Below are 19,503 nucleotides of genomic sequence, written 5' to 3' on the forward strand. Positions count from 1 at the left end.
TTCGTTTTCTCTGCATCAAATCGACGGCACAACCGTCGACTCTGGCCTCCGTCGAATTTCCAGACTCGACTGAAGCCTCTTTCTCTCCCCAGTTCAAAGATCCAATGACTCTTCCACCGACGGAATTAATTGACCAATTCCGCCACGAGATCCATGAAGAAGCTCCTCCTCCGGCCATCATTCTTCCTCCTGCCTCTGGGCCTGTCAGTGTCACTCCTGCCAGTGTTGTTAACACCGTAGAAGAAGCGGGTGATAACGAGATTGGTGAAGAAGCAGCTGATGAGCATGAGACTGATGAAGAAGCGGGTGATGACGATTCAGATGAAGGTCCCACCTTTGTTCCCTCCTTGGGTGCGTGGTCAAAGCCACTTCATTTCACGCCACCACCGACTCCACCGGAACCTGCAACTCCAAGGTTCCAAGTTACAGAGAGACTACAAAGTCAAATAGATTCATTCTGGCCGTCCATTGGTGAAGCTATTGTCAACGGTCCCAAGAAGAAGGGTCATGTGACATTTCCTAAGAAATCAGTGACGCAAATGCCGGTAGATAAAATCCCACCTCCGGCTCTCAAGGAAGATGGTAGCCTTCGGTTTCCATGGGCTGCCCGAATGAACCAATCTTCTAGAAACTTGTTTCGTGCTACTGAGCCGACATACCGACTTGATGGAACTCCTCAAGTGACAATCCCCTCTAAGGTACTTAAGCTAGGACCTGAGAATAAGGAAGAATATGTTGTAGGACAGTTTCATAGGTGTTCTAGCCCGCCTGGAGGTCTTATTCATGCAGTGTTGAATAGGTTATGGGGTCGAGAATGTAGGATATCCTGCCGGAAGTTGGGGGACTCTTCGTTTTTGTTCCATATCCCTCATGAAAATACTCGTAAATGGGTTATCCAGCGAGGTGTGTGGCATGTTGATGATTGTCTTCTCTTTGTGTCTCCTTGGAATCCGGTAACCTCTTTCAAAACCCCGGAGATCTCTACCTTACCAGTGTGGGTCAACCTCAAGAATATCCCAGATTCATGTTTTTCTAGGTTAGGCATTAGTCACATAGCATCGGGTTTGGGAGAACCAATGCTTACGCACAAGCCTCGCTTAGATCCAGCAAATATGGGAGAAGCAAAAATTTTAGTTGAAGTTGAGCTAGATAAGCCATTTCTGAAGCTAATTGCGCTTGATGACAAGCAAGGCAATATCTTTTTAGTAGAGGTTGAGTATTCTTGGATTCCTAGTGCTTGTGATAGATGTGGAGCACTTGGCCATAAAGAGAAAAGGTGTCTACTACCTCCTAAGCCTCATGATTCTGTTCCTGTTACTAAGAAACCTCATGTTACAAACAATGAGATTCCAGTGGTGAATATAGTTCATTTGGCACAGAATTCTTTTAGTACACTTATGGAAAATTTGGAGCCATGTTCGGCCTCGCTCTCTACCCAACAGGCACTTAACACTCCAGAAAAGTCTTTGACCACTACACCTTCCGAGGTTGCAGCTGTCATTCCCTTTACAGATTCGCATGAGGTATATTCTACTTCTTGCTCAGAGATTGATGTCACTATCCCTATGTTAGAAGCTACAAATGTTGCTCCCTCTCATTCACCTATTATGGAAGATATTCCATCACAATCTATCATTGTGGAAGAACCTGGTTTTTCTGCAAATGAGCATCAAATTGACCCTACCACTCCTCCCACCCACAATCAACAACAATTCTATAGAGAGTCGGAGATTCCGGTTACTTATGGAAAAGGAGCTGGTTTTGATGTGGTTGGAGAGTCTTCTGGTTATAACTTAACTAGAGGTGGAAGGGAAATTAAACCAACACAAAAATTTCAAGATATGGAATGGACAAATGTTAGTGGAAGAGGTAAAAGAGGTCGTCGCGGCCGAGGGAACCACAACCACTAGTTAGTGTCTTTCTATTTCTGTCTTTCTAGGATTCAATTGTGAATCTTTCTCTAGAGTTCTTTAACTCTATGCTTGTTGCAAACTTTTCCAATCTTATGAGTTAAAACTCATACTTGTATTTTCTTATGCATTTTAATTGAAAGCCCTTTTTCAAAAAAAAAAAAAAAAAGATTTTTTTTTTTTTTTTTTTGCTAAAAATTTTAGAGAGATCTTTGTGAGTTATTCTTATTGATCTATTGAGTTCATACTTTGAGATCAAAACAATAGTTTGTATATCTTCCAAGTAAATTGTAAGTCGTTCCCTATTTCCTTTAGACTTCCAAGAATATAGTAGACACGCACTATGCAAGTGTGTATCGAGTCAAGTTCTTCACATTGAAAGAGCTGCATAGAGAAGCTGGTTCCAAGTATCAGGCAAGCCAGGAAGGCACCAGTGGCTGCAATCGGTCTTACCATTGCCTCCATAAGTAGATGGATGGGCATCTTTTCTTAGTTGAGACAGAGTTGTGATGTCGAGTAGGTAAACGGGTGTCTTCATGGAGCTCAACACTCGTGATACAATGCTTGCGGCAGGAAGTGAACCTCCCGGGTAGGTTGACCCGGTCAACGGTTGCATCTGCCCGTTGCAATTCTTCTTCGGCTCATTCCATTCCTTTCCTCTATTAAAGATCCCACATAAACAAGTCAATATATTTTACCTAAAACAGAAATTTTCATACCAAATGTATGTATATATTATGTATAATGAACTTACACATAGTGAGTAGGAGAAATGCCTTGGAAGAAAACTCGGGTTTGTGAAGTATCAATATTTTGATCAACCCATTGAGCCCAAGTGGTGAGTCCTAAGTTAAAAGCATCAAGACGGTTCATGTCTCTTATCAGTGAAGTTCCATTTCTTATAAAATCCCACCTGATTAACAACAACAACAATAGAAGAAGAGAAGATGATTTGGTTGGAACATGTCGTAAGACTTAATCTCAAACTAGATCATATATTATATATATGAGTGTCGGATATATGGAACGAACCCTTGGGATTTTACTCCTTTGTGAACCCACCAGTGCCAAGAATTGAACACAAGGATGTCCACGTCTTTCCAAACACCAGCACCACTTTCGATGGTTCCAAGGTTAAGCACATTCCCTACCTTTTCTTTGGAGATATCCACTAGGTATGGTGTTCGGTATAGGTATAACGTAACTCCATATTCCTGTTTTTAATCGTCTTAAAAAGATTGAGACATTCTAATACTTTTCACTATATATGAATATATACTCAATTGTTTCTACACAATATATAGACGATGATCAGTTAGACATAGAATGCAAACATTTTTCCGGGTCCAACTTTTTGTTATGTAACATGTTTTCCAATGTTTAAAAATATAAGCTGAAGAAAACAAATTAAAGTGGTTTATCAGTTGTCATTAGCTGTCAGGTCTCCTACTACCTACTTCCATTCTCTCCCTGCCATGCTCTCTTTTTTTTTGTTCTTTTCCAGTTATGTATATATTTTTTATGATCTAAATTTGTTTAAAACAACTAGAAGAGAGAAATTCCCAAAACTCTTAAGTCAACCCTAGAAACAAAGGCTGTTAATGTTTGTTACGTCTTTTTCCATATCGGCTGTTAATGTTTTTTAATAAAGGATTTAACGTCACATAGACATAGGTAAAGGTTTGTCGTTAATATACTTAGTTTTCAATTTTTTTTGACAAATGGGTAAGAAAAGTTATAATAAGCCAATATTTTGGACTATAATATGTTTTCACTGAGATAAGTAATATATCGAAGCATAAATCATATAGACCAATATATATAAAGTGGACGCATGCGTCTACATCAAAATGTACAACTTTCTTAAGAAACGTCTCTTTACAGAAAAGGAAAATCAATTGTTTGTTTGTAAAAATTAAAAACTATACGTTTTCTCGTACCTCTTTTTGTCATTAATTCATAGTTTTAAATTATGTATTTGTATGAGCAACTAGGCAGTAAGGCAGATTAAATCATAATACCTTGGATGTCAAGCGTTTGCACAAAATTAAAATTAAAATTACCAAAAGCACAATTCGACAATTCTTTTAAAAATGAAAATATTGTATAATATATTAGCCCGTGACCAACTTGATTCACTAAAATTGACAAGTCTTCCTCGTGATGATGAATTATTAGATTTTGTTTGTATCCAAAGACCCATTTTAAAAAATTATAATACAGGAAAAAGAAGAGTAGAAAGAGACCTGGAAAGTGAGAGAGGAGAGTGGGGTACGTCTGAGAAAATTGGTCGCGATGCCTGGTACCGACGCATGGATCATACATCCCAACGATTCCCACATGTTTACACTCAGTGAGTCACCCACGAACATCACTCGTTTCCCTCTCCATTCATTCAGAAAAGCTTCTCCATCGAACCTTCGTTTATAATTCACATACATAACTTATCATTATCATCATGATTTTACTAATTGTATGCATGTACGCAGTACGCGTGTGGAAAAACGGCAAAAACATGTCCAAAGTATGGCCTTAACATATACTTTGATGTTACATACCTTGGGATGGTGCATGAATCAGGTTGCCAAGAGTACTTGAGGAACTGTTTGTCTGGCCGGCCGAATTTGAGACAGTCAAACTCGCCGCCAATGAAAGGGCACGTGGACGAATCATAAAATGGGTAAGAAGCATTGAAAACCCATTTCCCTTGAAACAAGTTACAACCAGACGTTTGTTTCCTTCCTTTCAACGTCGCTTTTCCTTCTTCGGCGGGAGCCAACGAAGTCATATTGCGGTCGCTCACTTGGGGTTTCTTGTCGGAAGCCAAGGCCTTGTCGGCCTCGGACAAGATTGTGAGTATGAGGAGTGGGAGAAGGAGAAGAGAGATGAGTTTGCAACTCATCTTTCAAAGAAAAATAAGATGTGGGTTTTTTATTTTGAAGAAGCTTTGTGATGGAATTATGTTTGTATATACATATATATATACTTATACATAAGTACACTTAGGCATGGGCATTCTAGGTTGGTTATTTCGGACATCGGGTAGTTGGGATAGGGGATTAGTAGATCCATTAACTATTTAACTTATTTTCGGTTCTTTTTGGTTTGAGTAGTTTCAGGTTCAGTTCAGATAGTAAAACTAGGAATCAGAGAATACTCGAAAAAAATTTGGTTCTCATTTGGTTCTGATGCGGTTATTTTGGGTAATTAGGATAGTTCGATAATTTGGGTTAAATATCGAGTATTTTGGATAAAATGTCGAATAATATTTAAGATTAAAATCTTGGAAAATTACAAATTACTTTGGATATTTTAGATAAAAATATCCGGATACTTTTGGATACTTTCGGATAATTTAGATACTTTATAATAATTTGGTTTTTAAAAAAATATATTTTTGGATACTTCTAATAGGTTTTTAAATTATAAATATGTATTTAGTTATGTTATATCTATATATAAAAAATACTTTTATATTTTTGGGTTACTCGTTTGGTTTTCGATTCGGTTTGATTATTTTGGATATACAAATATAGAAATTATTTGAACATTTGAGGGTATTGGTTCGGTTCTGGTTTCAGATATTTCGATCCGATTCCAGTTTAATTTTTTGGTTCAGATATTTTTCTTCAGGCCTAAGTACAGTAGGGAGTGAGTAGATTCTTGGGTGGAGATATTATGGATTATCACTGACTGTAATTGATTTGTTTTTACTTTAATGAACTTAACAAATATGGGATAGATTCTTGTCAACTGTATTATCACTACAAGAAAATCTGGTAATAGCCACTATAAATTTTGTGGCTATTGATTGGTTTTTGTGGCTATTTGACTTATAACTACAAATAGCCACAAATATAATTCGTTGAGTATGAGCTTGTGGATATCAGTTGAATGCTGCTCTTTGTGGCTTTCTTTCTACGACATAGCCACAAATGATATTTGTAGCTAATATCCACAAATAGCAGCAAATGATCTTTGTAGCTATTTTAGCCACGAAAAACCATATTCTTAATAGTAAAAAATGTTTTATTTTCAAATAATAAAATCACAAATCCCAAAATAAATTATGAATAAAAATATAAAGTATTTATGCTTTTTGTTGTGGTCGAATATAAAATATGAATGCTATACTAATTTTTTATATATAATAAACTGATTTACGAAAACAAATTATTTATAGATTAATGTCAGTTTACAAATTAAACCATTTACTGACTAAATCAAATTAATTACAAAAGCTAAAACAAATTATTAAAAAAAAAAAGAATAAACCAAAAAGAGCTAAACCTAAAAAAATTGTTCATCATCTTCTCCGCCGCGCCGCTTCTTTGCTTCGAGTTGACGGTGAGCACCACCGATTCTTTCTTCCTCTCGCTCCTCTTCTTCTTCCTCTTCCTAGATCGGCTCTTCTCCAACCAAAATCTCAAGCAGCTGTGACAGTGGAGTTTTGGCGTGGCGAGAACCATTCGCCGAGCACGGGATTTGTGACGGGAGTTTCAGGAACTCAATCGAAAAAGGTGAGCAGATGTCGACGTGCAAGAGAGAAAATGGGAAGTATATTGCATGTTTGTTTTTGAGAATTACAGAGGAAGAAGTAGTATAGTGGGGTTTGAAGGCTGGAGTGAGAATGAGAAGAAGATAGGTAGCATTGACGGAAGAGAAGGAGAGAGCTGGGTAGCGTTGAAGAAAGAAGAAACGAATTGGATGAATCTGGGAGAAAGAGAAATAGAGAGATTGGTTAGATCTGAGAGAGAGGAAGAAATATACTATTAGAAGATAAAAGGAACAAAAGAAAAACAAGATTGGTTAAATCTAACCATTGAATCAAATGTCATAGACGGTGGATATGAAGTGGTGCGTGATCCCTGCCATCTTGATTCGACCAATAAGAATTAAGAGTTTTATTTAGTCAATTATTTTCCCCCAAATTTTCATTTACCCCCTGATTTATAATTTGCCCGGGAAACATATTTGGTGGTCAAACTTATAGATTTTCAGATTACCATGAATTGGCGTGTATTTAATAGTAGCTATATTTGTATTCTTTTCATTTAATTAAGATTTGTGTTGTAGATTATGATAAACAACTTTTTTATATTCAACACTGTTTATAAAATTATTTGATGACATTTGATTTACATAATGGTAAAACTTTAACAATTCTCTAGAGTTTATGATAAATGATAAAAAAAAATTAAGAATTGTCTTTGATGTTTAGAGGTTTAGGGTATTCATAGAGTATGTATGTGATGATAGATTTTGGGGTTTGGCTTAAAGAACGAGATAGAGTTTGAAACGTGAGTATATATGAAACGTGAGATAGGTCATGGCCTAGAATGTGGTTAAGAGTCATAACAGGGGTTTTATTTTAAGTTAATAGATTTCAATTTCATGATAGAGAATATATATGTTACTTATATTTCTATTTAAGGTTTAGAGTTTGGAAAACTAGTTATATTTGAAATTTTTGTGATAATTTTTATTGTATCTACAAATTGTGAATTTTATTTTAGTGTTGGATTTTTTCAAATAAATATTCTTTTTTAATTCTTTAAAAATATAAAATTTTAGAGTTTAGGAAATATTTAGGGTTTCAGTTTTCTGTGAATATCTATAAATTATATTGTGTCTACTTAATTCCACAATTTCTACCGTAGCTATTAGTAGATATTAATTTCCACAAAATAAATTGTGATTATTTGTGGCTAACTTTCTTCAAATAGCTACGAAACATAATTTGTAACTATTTAGCTACAAATATCTACGTGATAGACACAAAATTTTGTTTGTTGCTATTTTGTGGTTATTTGTGACTGAAAAATTTTAGCCACAAAATTTTTGTTGCCGATTTGTGGATATATGCAGTTTTTCTTGTAGTGTATGGATTATCACTGACTGTAATTGATTTGTTTTTACTTTCCTTCTTTTATTTATTTAGTTATAAGATAATAGTACATGTATATTTCTCTCTATTCTTGTCAAATGTTGTCTGAATTGTAAGATATGTTTGTTTATAAGGAGGATATTTTTCTTATGATGATTTGATATATAAGTTAAAAGATTTTTATAGTATAAGGAAACAGTTCTATGAGGAAACAAAAAAAATATAATTTTCCCTAATTTTATTACTGATAGGACTGCATTCAAAAGATCAGTCGGGTTTTGGGTTTATGAATGTTAACTCATTCGGATACTATAAATGTTTAGTTCAAACTTGGTTAGAGTTTAGTTGAGTTCGGTTTGGGTTAAATAACGCTTCTAAAAGCCGGTCGAACCCAATATAATTTCAAGTTTCGGATTTTAATCTGACTTTTAGTTTAAATGAGAAATGTTCTTGTCACGATTCTTTTTGGTTTTAGTGTAATTTTCTACAAGTGAAATTAGAGAATATATAAGTACAATGAAATAGAGGGTAAACCTAAAAAAGTTTGTGCAAATACATCATATCTGATAAATTCAAAACGAAAACACATTGAAACCGATAAACTTGACTATATAGAAGAAGGGAGCACTAAATATCAAAATATATTAATTTAAGTATTTGTGTTAACTATTCATATAATAGACTTTTGTTTTCGGCACTAAATGAGATTTTAGAATGCTTTGGATACTTATTTGAAACTGAGTTTTAGTTTGGTATGTGTATTTTTCTAAAAATTTGAATTTTTGTTTCTTTAGATATCTATTGAGATTTGAATTTGGTTCAGATAAATCTATAACACGAAATATCATAAAACAAGTCACATTTGGTATTTATATTGGATTCAGTTTGATTCAGATTCATTTTTATCGGACCAAGCTTGGTTCAGATTTTTCTGATTCGATTTATTTGTCATCCCCGATCAGTGATATCTAAAATATTGAATAAAAAATGTAAGCCAATAACAATAAATTGTACGAGTAACCCCGCGCTAATCTTGGATTCAACTATTAGCCGATTGCGGTCGTTAGAACTGGTTCAACTGTGCCTATCAAATTTCTCAACAAGTATGTATGTTTCTGTAGCCGTCAATCAAAAATTTCCCTTAATTTAGTCATTACATATGTGTTGGGAATATCTTCTTTATCTCAACTATTAGCCTATAGCGGTCTTCAGAAATCTTTTTGTATTATAAAGTTATATATTCTCTTTATGGTGAAATTTGCAGAAATGTTTCCCAGTTCTCTCTGTTTTTCTGATTCTTCGTTATGAATCATTCATTAATTCCTTGTGTAGTCGTTGGTTCGTTATGAATCATTCATTAATTCCTTGTGTAGTCGTTGGTTGGACGTTCATACTCGGTTGTCTGGGTTTTGATTATACTATACTATACCAATACTAATTAAAAAAAAAAAAGTAAGGCTTTTTATGCGTTCAAAATGGCAAGACGATATTATTTGTGTTAACTGTTGTAGGTTTGTTTCGACATTGAAGGTCTTTAATCTTCTTGAAAATGTACCTAAGTGTAATCTTTTGACAAAAGTTCAGAAATGTTTTCACTAGTATACTTTGGTCGGAACGCTACAAAAAGATACAGCACAGTAACATAATTCAGTGACAGGATATTTCCATTAATTCCACAAATAACTAGAGCGGATGATTTTTCAACAATGGTTTCTCTCTCATAATTTTTCTAGTTTTCATTTATTTTAATTTCTAAGAACTATTCTGCATTTCCATGTTGGAGGTGCTATGTCGCTAAATGAATCTCCAAAATCTAGAAATACCTATAAAATGCATATAATTCATTATATGTCAACGTAAAATTATTGACTCAAAATAGGAAAACTTCCGAGTTAAAGTGTCTTAGAGCATCCGTAACCCCAGAAACCCAAAAAGAGTTTCTGATTTTTTTTTTCGTTTTATCTGATAATAAGAAAAATATAAGCAATGGCGGGCCGCCACGTGTCGTGGAGCCCGTAAAATAGTGTAAGAAACAGACCAAATGCGTTTCTTTATTGGCACCTTCTCTCACCGATTTTGACATAGTGGCGGAGCTTACACTCGACTTTTTTCTGCAGAAACCCACTTTCGAAACTGCGTTAAAGGTGCTCTTGCAATCTATGTTTTTTAATAGAATGTTTTCACAAGAGTTAAAATAAACGATGCAGAAAGTTATATTACCTTCTTGGGAATATGCAGCTTATGTGACCTCTAACGTCTACGTCGCCTACCAATGATCACTGCCACACCGTTGAATTCAAATTAATTCTGGTACGTAAAACCATCAAAAGCAAAAGAGTTTTGCTGAAGCCATCCACAATCCGCATTATCATTTTTGGTGTTTTCTCGTGGGGCTCCCGTGTATGAATCAAAGGTATTAGTGGGACATTCTATTGCTTAGCTTGGGGGACATCTTAAATCATTTTCCATCAATTCTTTCATGATTTTACGCCATTTGTTCATTATTCCTATCGCCAAGTTGTATCATTATGATAAAAAAAAATTTAGAAAAGACATGGACAGAACTAGATATAGACAAGTCTTGGCTACTTTTTTTTCTAGTTGATTCTGTCTTATTGATTCGTGTTTCTAAAATAGCGAGTGACCTAAGTTTCACAGGAGTACTCACATGGATGTAAAGGAAATAAAATTATGTCACGTTTCTTTTAGTTATGACATTAGTCACAGTATAGATGATTCGAGTGTGAAACAAGACGACTAGAAGCAAGAAAACAAAAAAGACTAAAATTAAGTTAAATTTGATTAATAGTGAAAATTGTCTTGATCGAAAATAAAAGTATGATGGTGATGGTGTGAATATATGCATATTACTTAGAGAAAAATCAGTATTTTGAAAATGGTATAAATTTAACATTTTACCAAAAAAAAAATCACTATTTTGGCGGATTTCTTTTAAGAAAAAAAGTATGGTTGGTTGTGTTTCTGTAACTATCCTGCTTGTAAAAGACAGGATAATCGAATATATTTATCAGCTCAGAAAGTGGAAAAATTAAATCCTTTTCGTTGTAAAACAATTAATATGATGAAAAAATTGTAAGGGCTTATTGTTTATACATATTTTCTGTCATCTTCTAGCTCAAATCTTCTCAGTGAATGGACTGGCAGGAGCAAACAAGGCTGTGTGCAAGGTTAACAAACCCTTGAAAAGTAAAATGGACAATGATGTGTCGATTATTGCATAATGAGAAGATCGATAGACTTTACATTTGGTTTTAAATTCATCATGATCAAACGTGTACCTGTTCTAAATGTATGCTTAGAGCTTTTGTAATCACCTAAACTTTTGTTAATCACTGTATGATCAAATAAATCATATAAGTGGTAACCCCTTTATCAGAAAAAGGAAGCAAAACAAATATTATCCAAGTGGTTTGAATTTTTATATCATGTATGATATCTTCAATAATATATAATTTAGAAGTGACTTCCAAAGTTTGAGTCGATTCAAAAAAACTCATTTCTAAGTAACATGCATGCTCAACATTCTTTTAGGAAGAATCCATGAAAACGATATGTATTGCGAGCAATTTATTTACATATATGAAATATGAAAATATCACAAGATATATAACTTAAGTTTTGTGAGAAATGAAATAATGGAAATTAATATGAAAAAGAATCCAAGAAGTGATCGATGTTGGAGAAATATATATAACTTAAGTTTTGTGAGAAATGAAATAATGGAAATTAATATGAAAAAGAATCCAAGAAGTGATCGATGTTGGAGAAATAATATGTCTTTAATATTTTTATACGTGCATATATATATATATATATATGCACGTATAAAAATATTAAAGACATATTAATTTTTAGCTATATATTCACTGTCATTATATATAATATACATGATTATTTATTGCAACATAGTTGTGTTATATGCAGAATGATATCTTCAACCAATGAACATTGCTGTTGTCAGACACATAAACGTACTAATCAGATTATCTTATTTTAGATTTTATTTCTAACATTCCCATCCATGCATGATATAAACGATTAAACAACCATTTTAGATATATATATATATATATATATAATAAAAACACATGTCTTACAAGTTACATCAACGCCATGCAAGACGTACAGAACGATACAGAATACATTACAAATATATGGCTCAAAATATGCGATGTGAATGTAAACCACATCTCAACAATATTTAATCAAGTAATAACAAGACACTATTTTAGTATATCACTTTGATATACGTACTTTCCATTTGAATTGTAGGCTATGTATAAACTGTATAACGAAAGACGCTTACGCAACCGGATAAAAAGCATACTGGGCTACACCACACATGCCCTGAGGCCAAGCCACGTCTCTACGTATCCTAATGTAACCATTTTCTCCCCAAGTTTCACCCCAAGAGTTCTTAGCCAGCCAATATTTCGTCCCGTCCTGGGTCGTCCCATACCCAACAAACGTAACCGCATGATTCGCGCTTGTTCCACAAGGCCCGTCGTATACTCCCCCTGAGTAATGCATGAACCCATCCCCACTAGCATCCATCGAGATAGAGACAGGTTGCCTCGATACGGCCTCGAGCAAGGCCCGCTCGTTGTTGCTGGGGACTGATTGGAAACCGCTGATCCGTGCAGCGGGTCTTGCATTGGACCGGCAACTCCCATCTGATCCTTGGTAAGAGTAGGACTCCTCCGAAGCGATGCCTTGGTTTTGGATTATATAGTTGAAAGCATCCGACATTACACCACCGTTGCAGCCTTTGTCGTACTCTCTGTCGCAGTCTAGAAGCTGTTGTTCGGACAAAGATACGAGTTTCCCGCTGGCGATCTTAGTCACACCTTCCACTGCTGCTACAGCAGAAAACGCCCAGCAACATCCTGCAGATACATAGATTTTTGATTAAATGGATGATCTCATAGAAGGAACAACCCTATTTACTTACGCCATAACTTAACTTGAAACTCAAGTTATAATACATTGGGGGTAATATCTTGCACTGTTTTATTTATAATATATTTTATATATTTTCTAAACCATGTTTTAATTATATGTATAAAAAGATGCATTACCGCATTGGCCTTGGTACTTGACAGGAGTGACAGCTCCTTCACTTCTCCAGTCTTTGCTCTCGCCCACCACGTCACTGACGTTCCAAGACATAGACGACATCGTTTTTTCTTCCACCATGGATGGGGAAGTTCGAGTTATATTCTTTAGCCCGGTGTGCGTTGCTAGGAACTCCTCGTTGGTCCAGTCTGCGAATTCATTGAGACCAAGCTTGTAGCCTTTGTTCTCTTTTTTGTTGAAGTCTTCAATAAACTTCAAGTTCTTTTTGAACAAATCGTGTCGCATCTGTTTCTCGAGCTCGTCACGGTAAACGCGAGAGAATCTAGCCATCCATTGCCCATGTTTATCAACCATCGACGGCTTGTGGAAGGTTATGGTACGAGACGTAGCTTGAGAAATTCTGAAACTCGTGAAAAGAATGGTCAAAATCGTGCCCAAGACCATGATAGATTTCATTTTGCTTTCTGCGTATAGAGAAAATAGAAGCAAGAGTTATACTTTTTTTTGTTGTTGCTTATGATTATCGGTGTTGTAGTGTGGTGAAGAAGTGAGGATAGAAGGAAGAGTATTTATAGATTTAGGATTACACAATGAGATTCAGTTATATGTGAATGCAAGTTGGCTTGAACCCATTTGAGGATGATGCTAATACTTTGCAATACTTGCGCCGTGAGTAATACTTTAGGGGAATCCTCTTTCCCACTTGGAGTCGACGCTTTTACTTGGAGCAAATTCCCCAAAATTATGGATTATGTTTTGAAAAAACTATATCAATTATATTGTTATATAACTTGGACTAATGAAAAAAAAAAACTTGGACTAATGAATGGCATGCAAATATGTACAAAATGATAAGAGACTGTCCATAATCGTATTTATGTTTCAATCCAAAATTCTAAACATAATTCTATAATATAAATTATATAATCTCTTTGAACGAAACCAATGCAGCTAAAAAAATTAATAACAGTTTCCTTTTTACTATCAGAACACAATTCTTGGCCTGGGTCCAATTGTACTTCACGACCAAGCAAAATGTTTTTTTTGTTAGGATCCTCTAGAATATATTAGAGTTATATGTTTTTGGTCAAAAATAGAATAGTTTATGTTGAAAAGAAGAAAGTACAATATATATCCTATTTTTTATTATGGCGTGTACTTTACATATTTTTGTTATAAATTCTGTTAGAAAACTGATTTGTTTGTCATATCCGCAACCAAAACAAGTTGTCATAGACAATATTACATGTGCTTTCACTGAATGGAGGAACAGCGGAGCATGGGTTCCAATGGATACGTCATATTCGCCCTGCAGGTTAACTATATCTCTGTTATATAGTTGCGTCTCTCAACTTGGCTTATATAAGAGTCACGTATTGAAACGGCAACAAGTATTGCATAAAAACTAACTAACAATAAATAATTGAATAAGTTTTTATTTGGCCACTACCAATATAAAACAAGAGATTGGTTTCTCCTTTCAAGTGTCACTTTTGTCCCTCATATGTTGTAAATTTATCAATGTAATATCTACTAATCAAAGTGTTTCAATTAAGTAATTTACCACGATTAGAAAAATCATCAAGCGATGAGTAATTTAGCATATGCTAAAACAAATCTTGGATGATACACAATGATCGAAGTGTTCAAACATTTTAGAGGCCTCATGAGCGCTGTCCATGGGCATGAGCTGTACACCATAAAATCATATTTTCTTCCTATTAAATCATAAAATTATGTTTTCTGTCGAAATCATAAAATCTATTAGAATCATGGTTTTCTCCAAACAAAACTATGTTTTCTAATTAAATTTACGAGATTACATTTTCGATTAAATTACAATATTTTATCTTTTCACCAAAATGTCATTTTTTAAATTTTGGACCCTTCAGATAACATATTTGGTGATGCCAAAAAAAAAAAAAAGTTTGGTTATGGTCTTATTTGGATTTTGTTTTATTTAGACATTATGTTTTTGGTTTTAGATCATCCATGACCAGAAAACGAAATTTGTCTTTGAAATTCTTAGAAAACCAATGAATAATCATACAACATGAAGACCAAAAAGGCTTGGAATAATCATATCACCATGCTCTGTTTTACAAGCATTCTAATTTTGGTACTGTTCCATAATTATACCACATAAATGTGGTACAAAATCTGATAGAAAGTCTATACCATCCATAACCTTTTATATAAGTTAATCATTAATAACCTCTTATATCAATCCACCAAAGAGTGAAACAGAGTGAAGACAAGTGACTGTTTGTTGTGCACATATATTTTGAAACAAGTGAAGTAGAGTAGCCTTTTAGCACTAATGTGACATTTTCAAAATCAAATCATACATTTCTAACCACTATCATTAGCCATGGATTGTATGGTCCACTCTGTGTTCCATATTTGTCATAACAAAACAACAGATGATCCCATTTTTGAGAAAGAGCGACTTTCCTTTACTTATATATCAATCCACAAAGAATCAAGTAAAAACAGAAACACAAAAAAAAAAAAAAAAACTGTTCCGTTTATGAATATTCAATCATCTCGGAAGGCAAAAGAAGAAACCAGCTGTGGCCTAAAGAATATTACTATTTACTCCACCAAACTGGCTAATGTGTTAATCAGTGAGCTCGGGTTGAACAAGACGCCGTGCTTTGGGTCACGAACAGTCTCCACAACTCTCTGCAACAAACAGAGTGAGAGCACAAATAAGTGTTTGTTGTTGCCCACATAAACTTGGAAACAAAGTGAAAGAAGGAGAGATAGAGAGATACTAACAACATCATCGATTCCTTGTTCAGACAATTGTTTGAGATCTACAGCTATTTCTCCATCTTTTGGTACCAACAGAGTGTTGATGTAGTATCCAGGCTGCACACAAAACAAAAAAAATGATATACATCTGACAAAGAAGATAAACAAGAAAGTGTGGATATAGTAGCAAGAACCACTCACTGGATTGTTTAGACGGATATTAGGATCTCCATGAGTTCTGTTGAGAGCGTCAGCAATAGCAGTCACAAAGCAAGAAGCAGTGAAGCCGCTGGTTTCTCGGTCTTGTGTACCGTTCAGAAGAAGCACCTTACGACATGACCTGGAAGAGATAATCTCCCCAACACCAAGCAGAACCTGAAGGAAAACAGAAGAAGAAGAAGAAGAAGACTCGTGTCAATTTTTAATAACTCTGCCTTTTGACTGCACAAAGTTCACTGCAGGTTATTTACCAGTGATGGGCAAATGGAAGTGAATAGGGATCCCATAGCGTAAACGATACAGTCCACGCTTCTCAACTGGTCCAAGACAGTTGGGTTAACTGGTGGGAAGACCTATTTTAATGGACATAACATTTGTAATTGTCAAAAATATCCAGGGGAGAACAAAGCAGAACAAAACTTCTATAAAGAGTGTGGGGTTAACCTCATGAAGCAGATTATTGCCCTCGCTTGACATGTAAAACACTCTCTTCATCTTTGATGGAAGAGTCGAAGAATGTCTCTACTAGAAACATAGAAAGAGTCCTATCCTATGGTAAGCAAATGAATTCTACATGGTTTACCAACACAAGTAAATAGTAAGATAAAAAACACCTTGTCAACGGTCTGCATAGTCCCATTGGTCGGGTGAGAGATCTCGTTCTGTCCGCGTATTATAGTCCCATCCTACAAATCAATGAATGACACAAACGCAACTTTTTTGTGGACAATGTGATCTCATAAACTAGCTGCTGGAACTGAAATATAGAGATGAAGCAAAGCTTTGATTACCTGTAACTCACATCCTAGTGTGAGCCTATCGTTGGTTGATATCACAGGGAGGACCAAACTGTCGCAAGGAATCTCTGAGACACGGGAAAAGAGAAAGATGGCAGCGTCTAAAGACTGGAAAAAGATCCTCGCTCCTGCAAAGAAGAAGTTCCCAATGCTACAACAACAAAGAATACAAATAGTTACTTAACTAACAGTCGAACAAAACAATACTCAAGTCTGAGAATAAGATGTTCAATACCTTCCATTAGCGAAGCAAAATGAATCATTAGGTCGTCTAAGGATCTGTGTCGTGTAAGAACACATGTCAAGTAATTGTAGAGAATCAGGAAGATGGAACAAAACAACAACATTGTTGTTATCTCTGTATCAGTTAAAAACTATAATAAACCTCATTCTGAAAGTAAATTAAGAAAGCGCGGATTGTTTCTCTGTAAGGTCTTGATACACCATCCCACAGAGAATGATTGCCTTCCACGATATCGTACCTGTCAAAGTTCCAACTCAGAACAACAATAATAATACCCTTTCACTTAGCAAATAAAATGAGGAAGTTCACAGGACTTTATTGTCTATACCAACTAATCAGTTTCTACATCTTTACTAACTAACTCTATTGTGTACTGACTGTAATTGGATTTGGAAGAGATGCTCGAGAAGTAACACGAGAGCCTAAGAGAAAGAGAGTCATTTTGGATAAAAAGTACCAATCTTTCTTGGCCTTATGTGGATCAATAGGTAAACGATGTCCAAGCAACCTCCTAACAGCAAGTGCCTCTGAAGTACTTTCATCAGACAGCCTTAAACATCTTGAACGTATGTCACCAACCGCTGGTCCACCTGTAGTAGATACACATAAAACAGAGCTTCCTTTAAACAACAATAAGTATAGATTGCTAAAACCCAAACATATAACCATTGTTAGCCCAGAACTAACCGAGAACACGAACAATCTCAGCAGTACTCCCTCCATCATCAGAGACAGGAAGAACATGAGCGACTCTGGTTGTTAACTTCTTCAGCTCTTCCACCACACCGTTAAATCCAGTGCCCCCTTCATCACAAACAAAGGTAAAGGTTTTTTTTAATCTGTTCTGTTTTAAATTCTCGTTGATTGGTCAAGATCAACAAAGTGACGATCTTTCACAGTAAGGAGACTAATAAAAATCGAAACTTTAGAGAGAAGAAAGTGGCGGGATGACCTGAGAAGACGAGGAGGGAAGGTGGCTCAACGGTGGAGGTGGAGGAGGAGTGGCATTCGACTGATACGGAGGCGGACATGAGAGAATAGTGATGGGATTTGGAGCGGAAGAGAGAATAATGAAGAGAGGAGGAAGGAGATGGAGCCTTATAATGGACCAGTCCTCCAAAAAAGCATATCTCCGCCATTACCGAACTCTGTAACTGATTGGAAACATCTCTCTCTCTCTCTCTTTTACCCTTTTTCCTTCTTTTGTCGTTTTTTTTTCAATAGCGTCAGATATTTTCTTCTCTCACAATTGGCAGTAAGTGCCATAATATTAATATACCAACATAATAAATAAAACAGAAAAATTATACTCATTTGTTTTTAATCAAATTAAATTGAAGTGTTAAATAAGGATATATTGTGAAGAGTTGATTACCGTATAAGACACATTGTGTCTTTGGCTTACACAAAAGAGCACATTCTGCTTGGTAGACACTTTGTCTTGTTTTCTAGTAGTTGTTTTGACACTTCTGACCTTGATGAGGATTCTTATTATTGTTATTATCAATTTACCCTCTATTTATTTATTTGATTATATTCTAAATATGAAAATATATAAATAAATAAATTTGATGTAATGAATTGTAGTTTTTTATCTTCTACATTTTAACATCCATTTACGTGTATTTTACCAATTTGAATATTAAAAACATATCCACACATAGAAAACAACCTTGTAAATTATGTATTTGTGGACAACTAAAACATGGATATAGAAAAATATGAACATAACATGTGGACAAGTAAAATGTGGACATATATGGTATGGATAGAGAACCAACCAATGAAGGAAGAAGAAAAAAGAAAATAGCACCAGAAAACTGAGTTACTTCCTAGCCATAAACCAAACTTCTTTGAGCTCATGTGTGAGTGAACCTAACAGAGAAACATGATTAGCCACCAAATCCTTCAAAGCTAGAACAAAAACAAACTCTTACAAGAAGTATAAACAATGTTTTTAATTCTACAAGAGGTTTCATGTACAAGGTTTTTGTGGATGAAGAACTTTCAGCATAATGTGGACGAGGTCTTGTGGACAAAGTCTTGTAGACACAACAAAGGGATATTAATTAGAATCATGTCCACAAAGACAATCAGTAGAGAGAAGTAATGTGACATATACCTTATTCTGACTTGAGAAGGTGATGAAGTTAGTGTCCACAAAACTCGGTAATTAAGGAGGAATCATATTAGCGTTGTGAGAGTAAAACTGATCCAAAACAAAACAATTTAATATCACAAGGAAACATAAAAGAAAATTTGGCAAATTAATTTTGCTAAGCTTACACTTTTCTGGAAATTTCAGTGAGGTCCTAATTTGGATTCAGAACCTCATCCTTGTTACTGAAGAAGACAAACAAAGCAACATTAAAGAAAATACAGATATTAAAGTTATCAACTTTGGGAGGAAGAAAATAGTTTTTACTAACAACAAGCGAAGCAACCATAGTTATGGATCAAATTGTCAAGCAAGAGAGCCAAACCCAAGTCACCAAACAAAAGGATCGATTTGTAGAGAAAACATAAACATGATTCCCCAATTCTATCAAACTCTAGAATGCTAAAGACATATGACTAAAATCAAATCAATCC

General features: G+C 35.0%; 3 protein-coding genes across 5 annotated transcripts; all 3 read right to left on the reverse strand.

Annotated features, from left to right (window-relative positions):
* Window positions 1–2,194: 2,194 nt before the first annotated feature.
* Window positions 2,195–4,881, reverse strand: LOC108807040 (protein trichome birefringence-like 37). The gene is made up of 5 exons (XM_018579274.2): window positions 4,469–4,881; window positions 4,157–4,328; window positions 2,943–3,124; window positions 2,665–2,823; window positions 2,195–2,569 (listed from the first exon to the last, which is right to left on the reverse strand). The coding sequence occupies exons 1-5, from the start codon at window positions 4,810–4,812 to the stop codon at window positions 2,281–2,283; spliced, it is 1,146 nt and encodes a 381-aa protein (XP_018434776.1). The 5' UTR covers window positions 4,813–4,881; the 3' UTR covers window positions 2,195–2,280.
* A 7,038-nt stretch (window positions 4,882–11,919) lies between these two features.
* LOC108810253 (ervatamin-B) lies at window positions 11,920–13,540 on the reverse strand. The gene is made up of 2 exons (XM_018582377.2): window positions 12,897–13,540; window positions 11,920–12,704 (listed from the first exon to the last, which is right to left on the reverse strand). The coding sequence occupies exons 1-2, from the start codon at window positions 13,348–13,350 to the stop codon at window positions 12,121–12,123; spliced, it is 1,038 nt and encodes a 345-aa protein (XP_018437879.1). The 5' UTR covers window positions 13,351–13,540; the 3' UTR covers window positions 11,920–12,120.
* Window positions 13,541–15,326: 1,786 nt separating this feature from the next.
* Window positions 15,327–18,138, reverse strand: LOC108806487 (uncharacterized protein YNL011C). Of its 3 annotated transcripts, XM_018578628.2 has the most exons (12): window positions 17,864–18,135; window positions 17,599–17,715; window positions 17,369–17,501; window positions 17,053–17,149; window positions 16,903–16,946; window positions 16,662–16,818; window positions 16,485–16,556; window positions 16,315–16,392; window positions 16,122–16,223; window positions 15,853–16,026; window positions 15,676–15,768; window positions 15,327–15,579 (listed from the first exon to the last, which is right to left on the reverse strand). In XM_018578628.2, the coding sequence occupies exons 1-12, from the start codon at window positions 18,048–18,050 to the stop codon at window positions 15,490–15,492; spliced, it is 1,344 nt and encodes a 447-aa protein (XP_018434130.1). In that variant the 5' UTR covers window positions 18,051–18,135; the 3' UTR covers window positions 15,327–15,489. The 3 variants fall into 3 exon arrangements, with proteins under 3 accessions (XP_018434130.1, XP_018434127.1, XP_018434128.1); XM_018578625.2 differs by having other exon boundaries at window positions 15,327–15,768; window positions 17,864–18,138; XM_018578626.2 differs by having other exon boundaries at window positions 15,676–16,026; window positions 17,864–18,138.
* Window positions 18,139–19,503: the final 1,365 nt, after the last annotated feature.

The sequence above is a fragment of the Raphanus sativus genome, chromosome 6 (genome assembly GCF_000801105.2).
Source record: "Raphanus sativus cultivar WK10039 chromosome 6, ASM80110v3, whole genome shotgun sequence".
Lineage (NCBI taxonomy): Eukaryota > Viridiplantae > Streptophyta > Magnoliopsida > Brassicales > Brassicaceae > Raphanus > Raphanus sativus.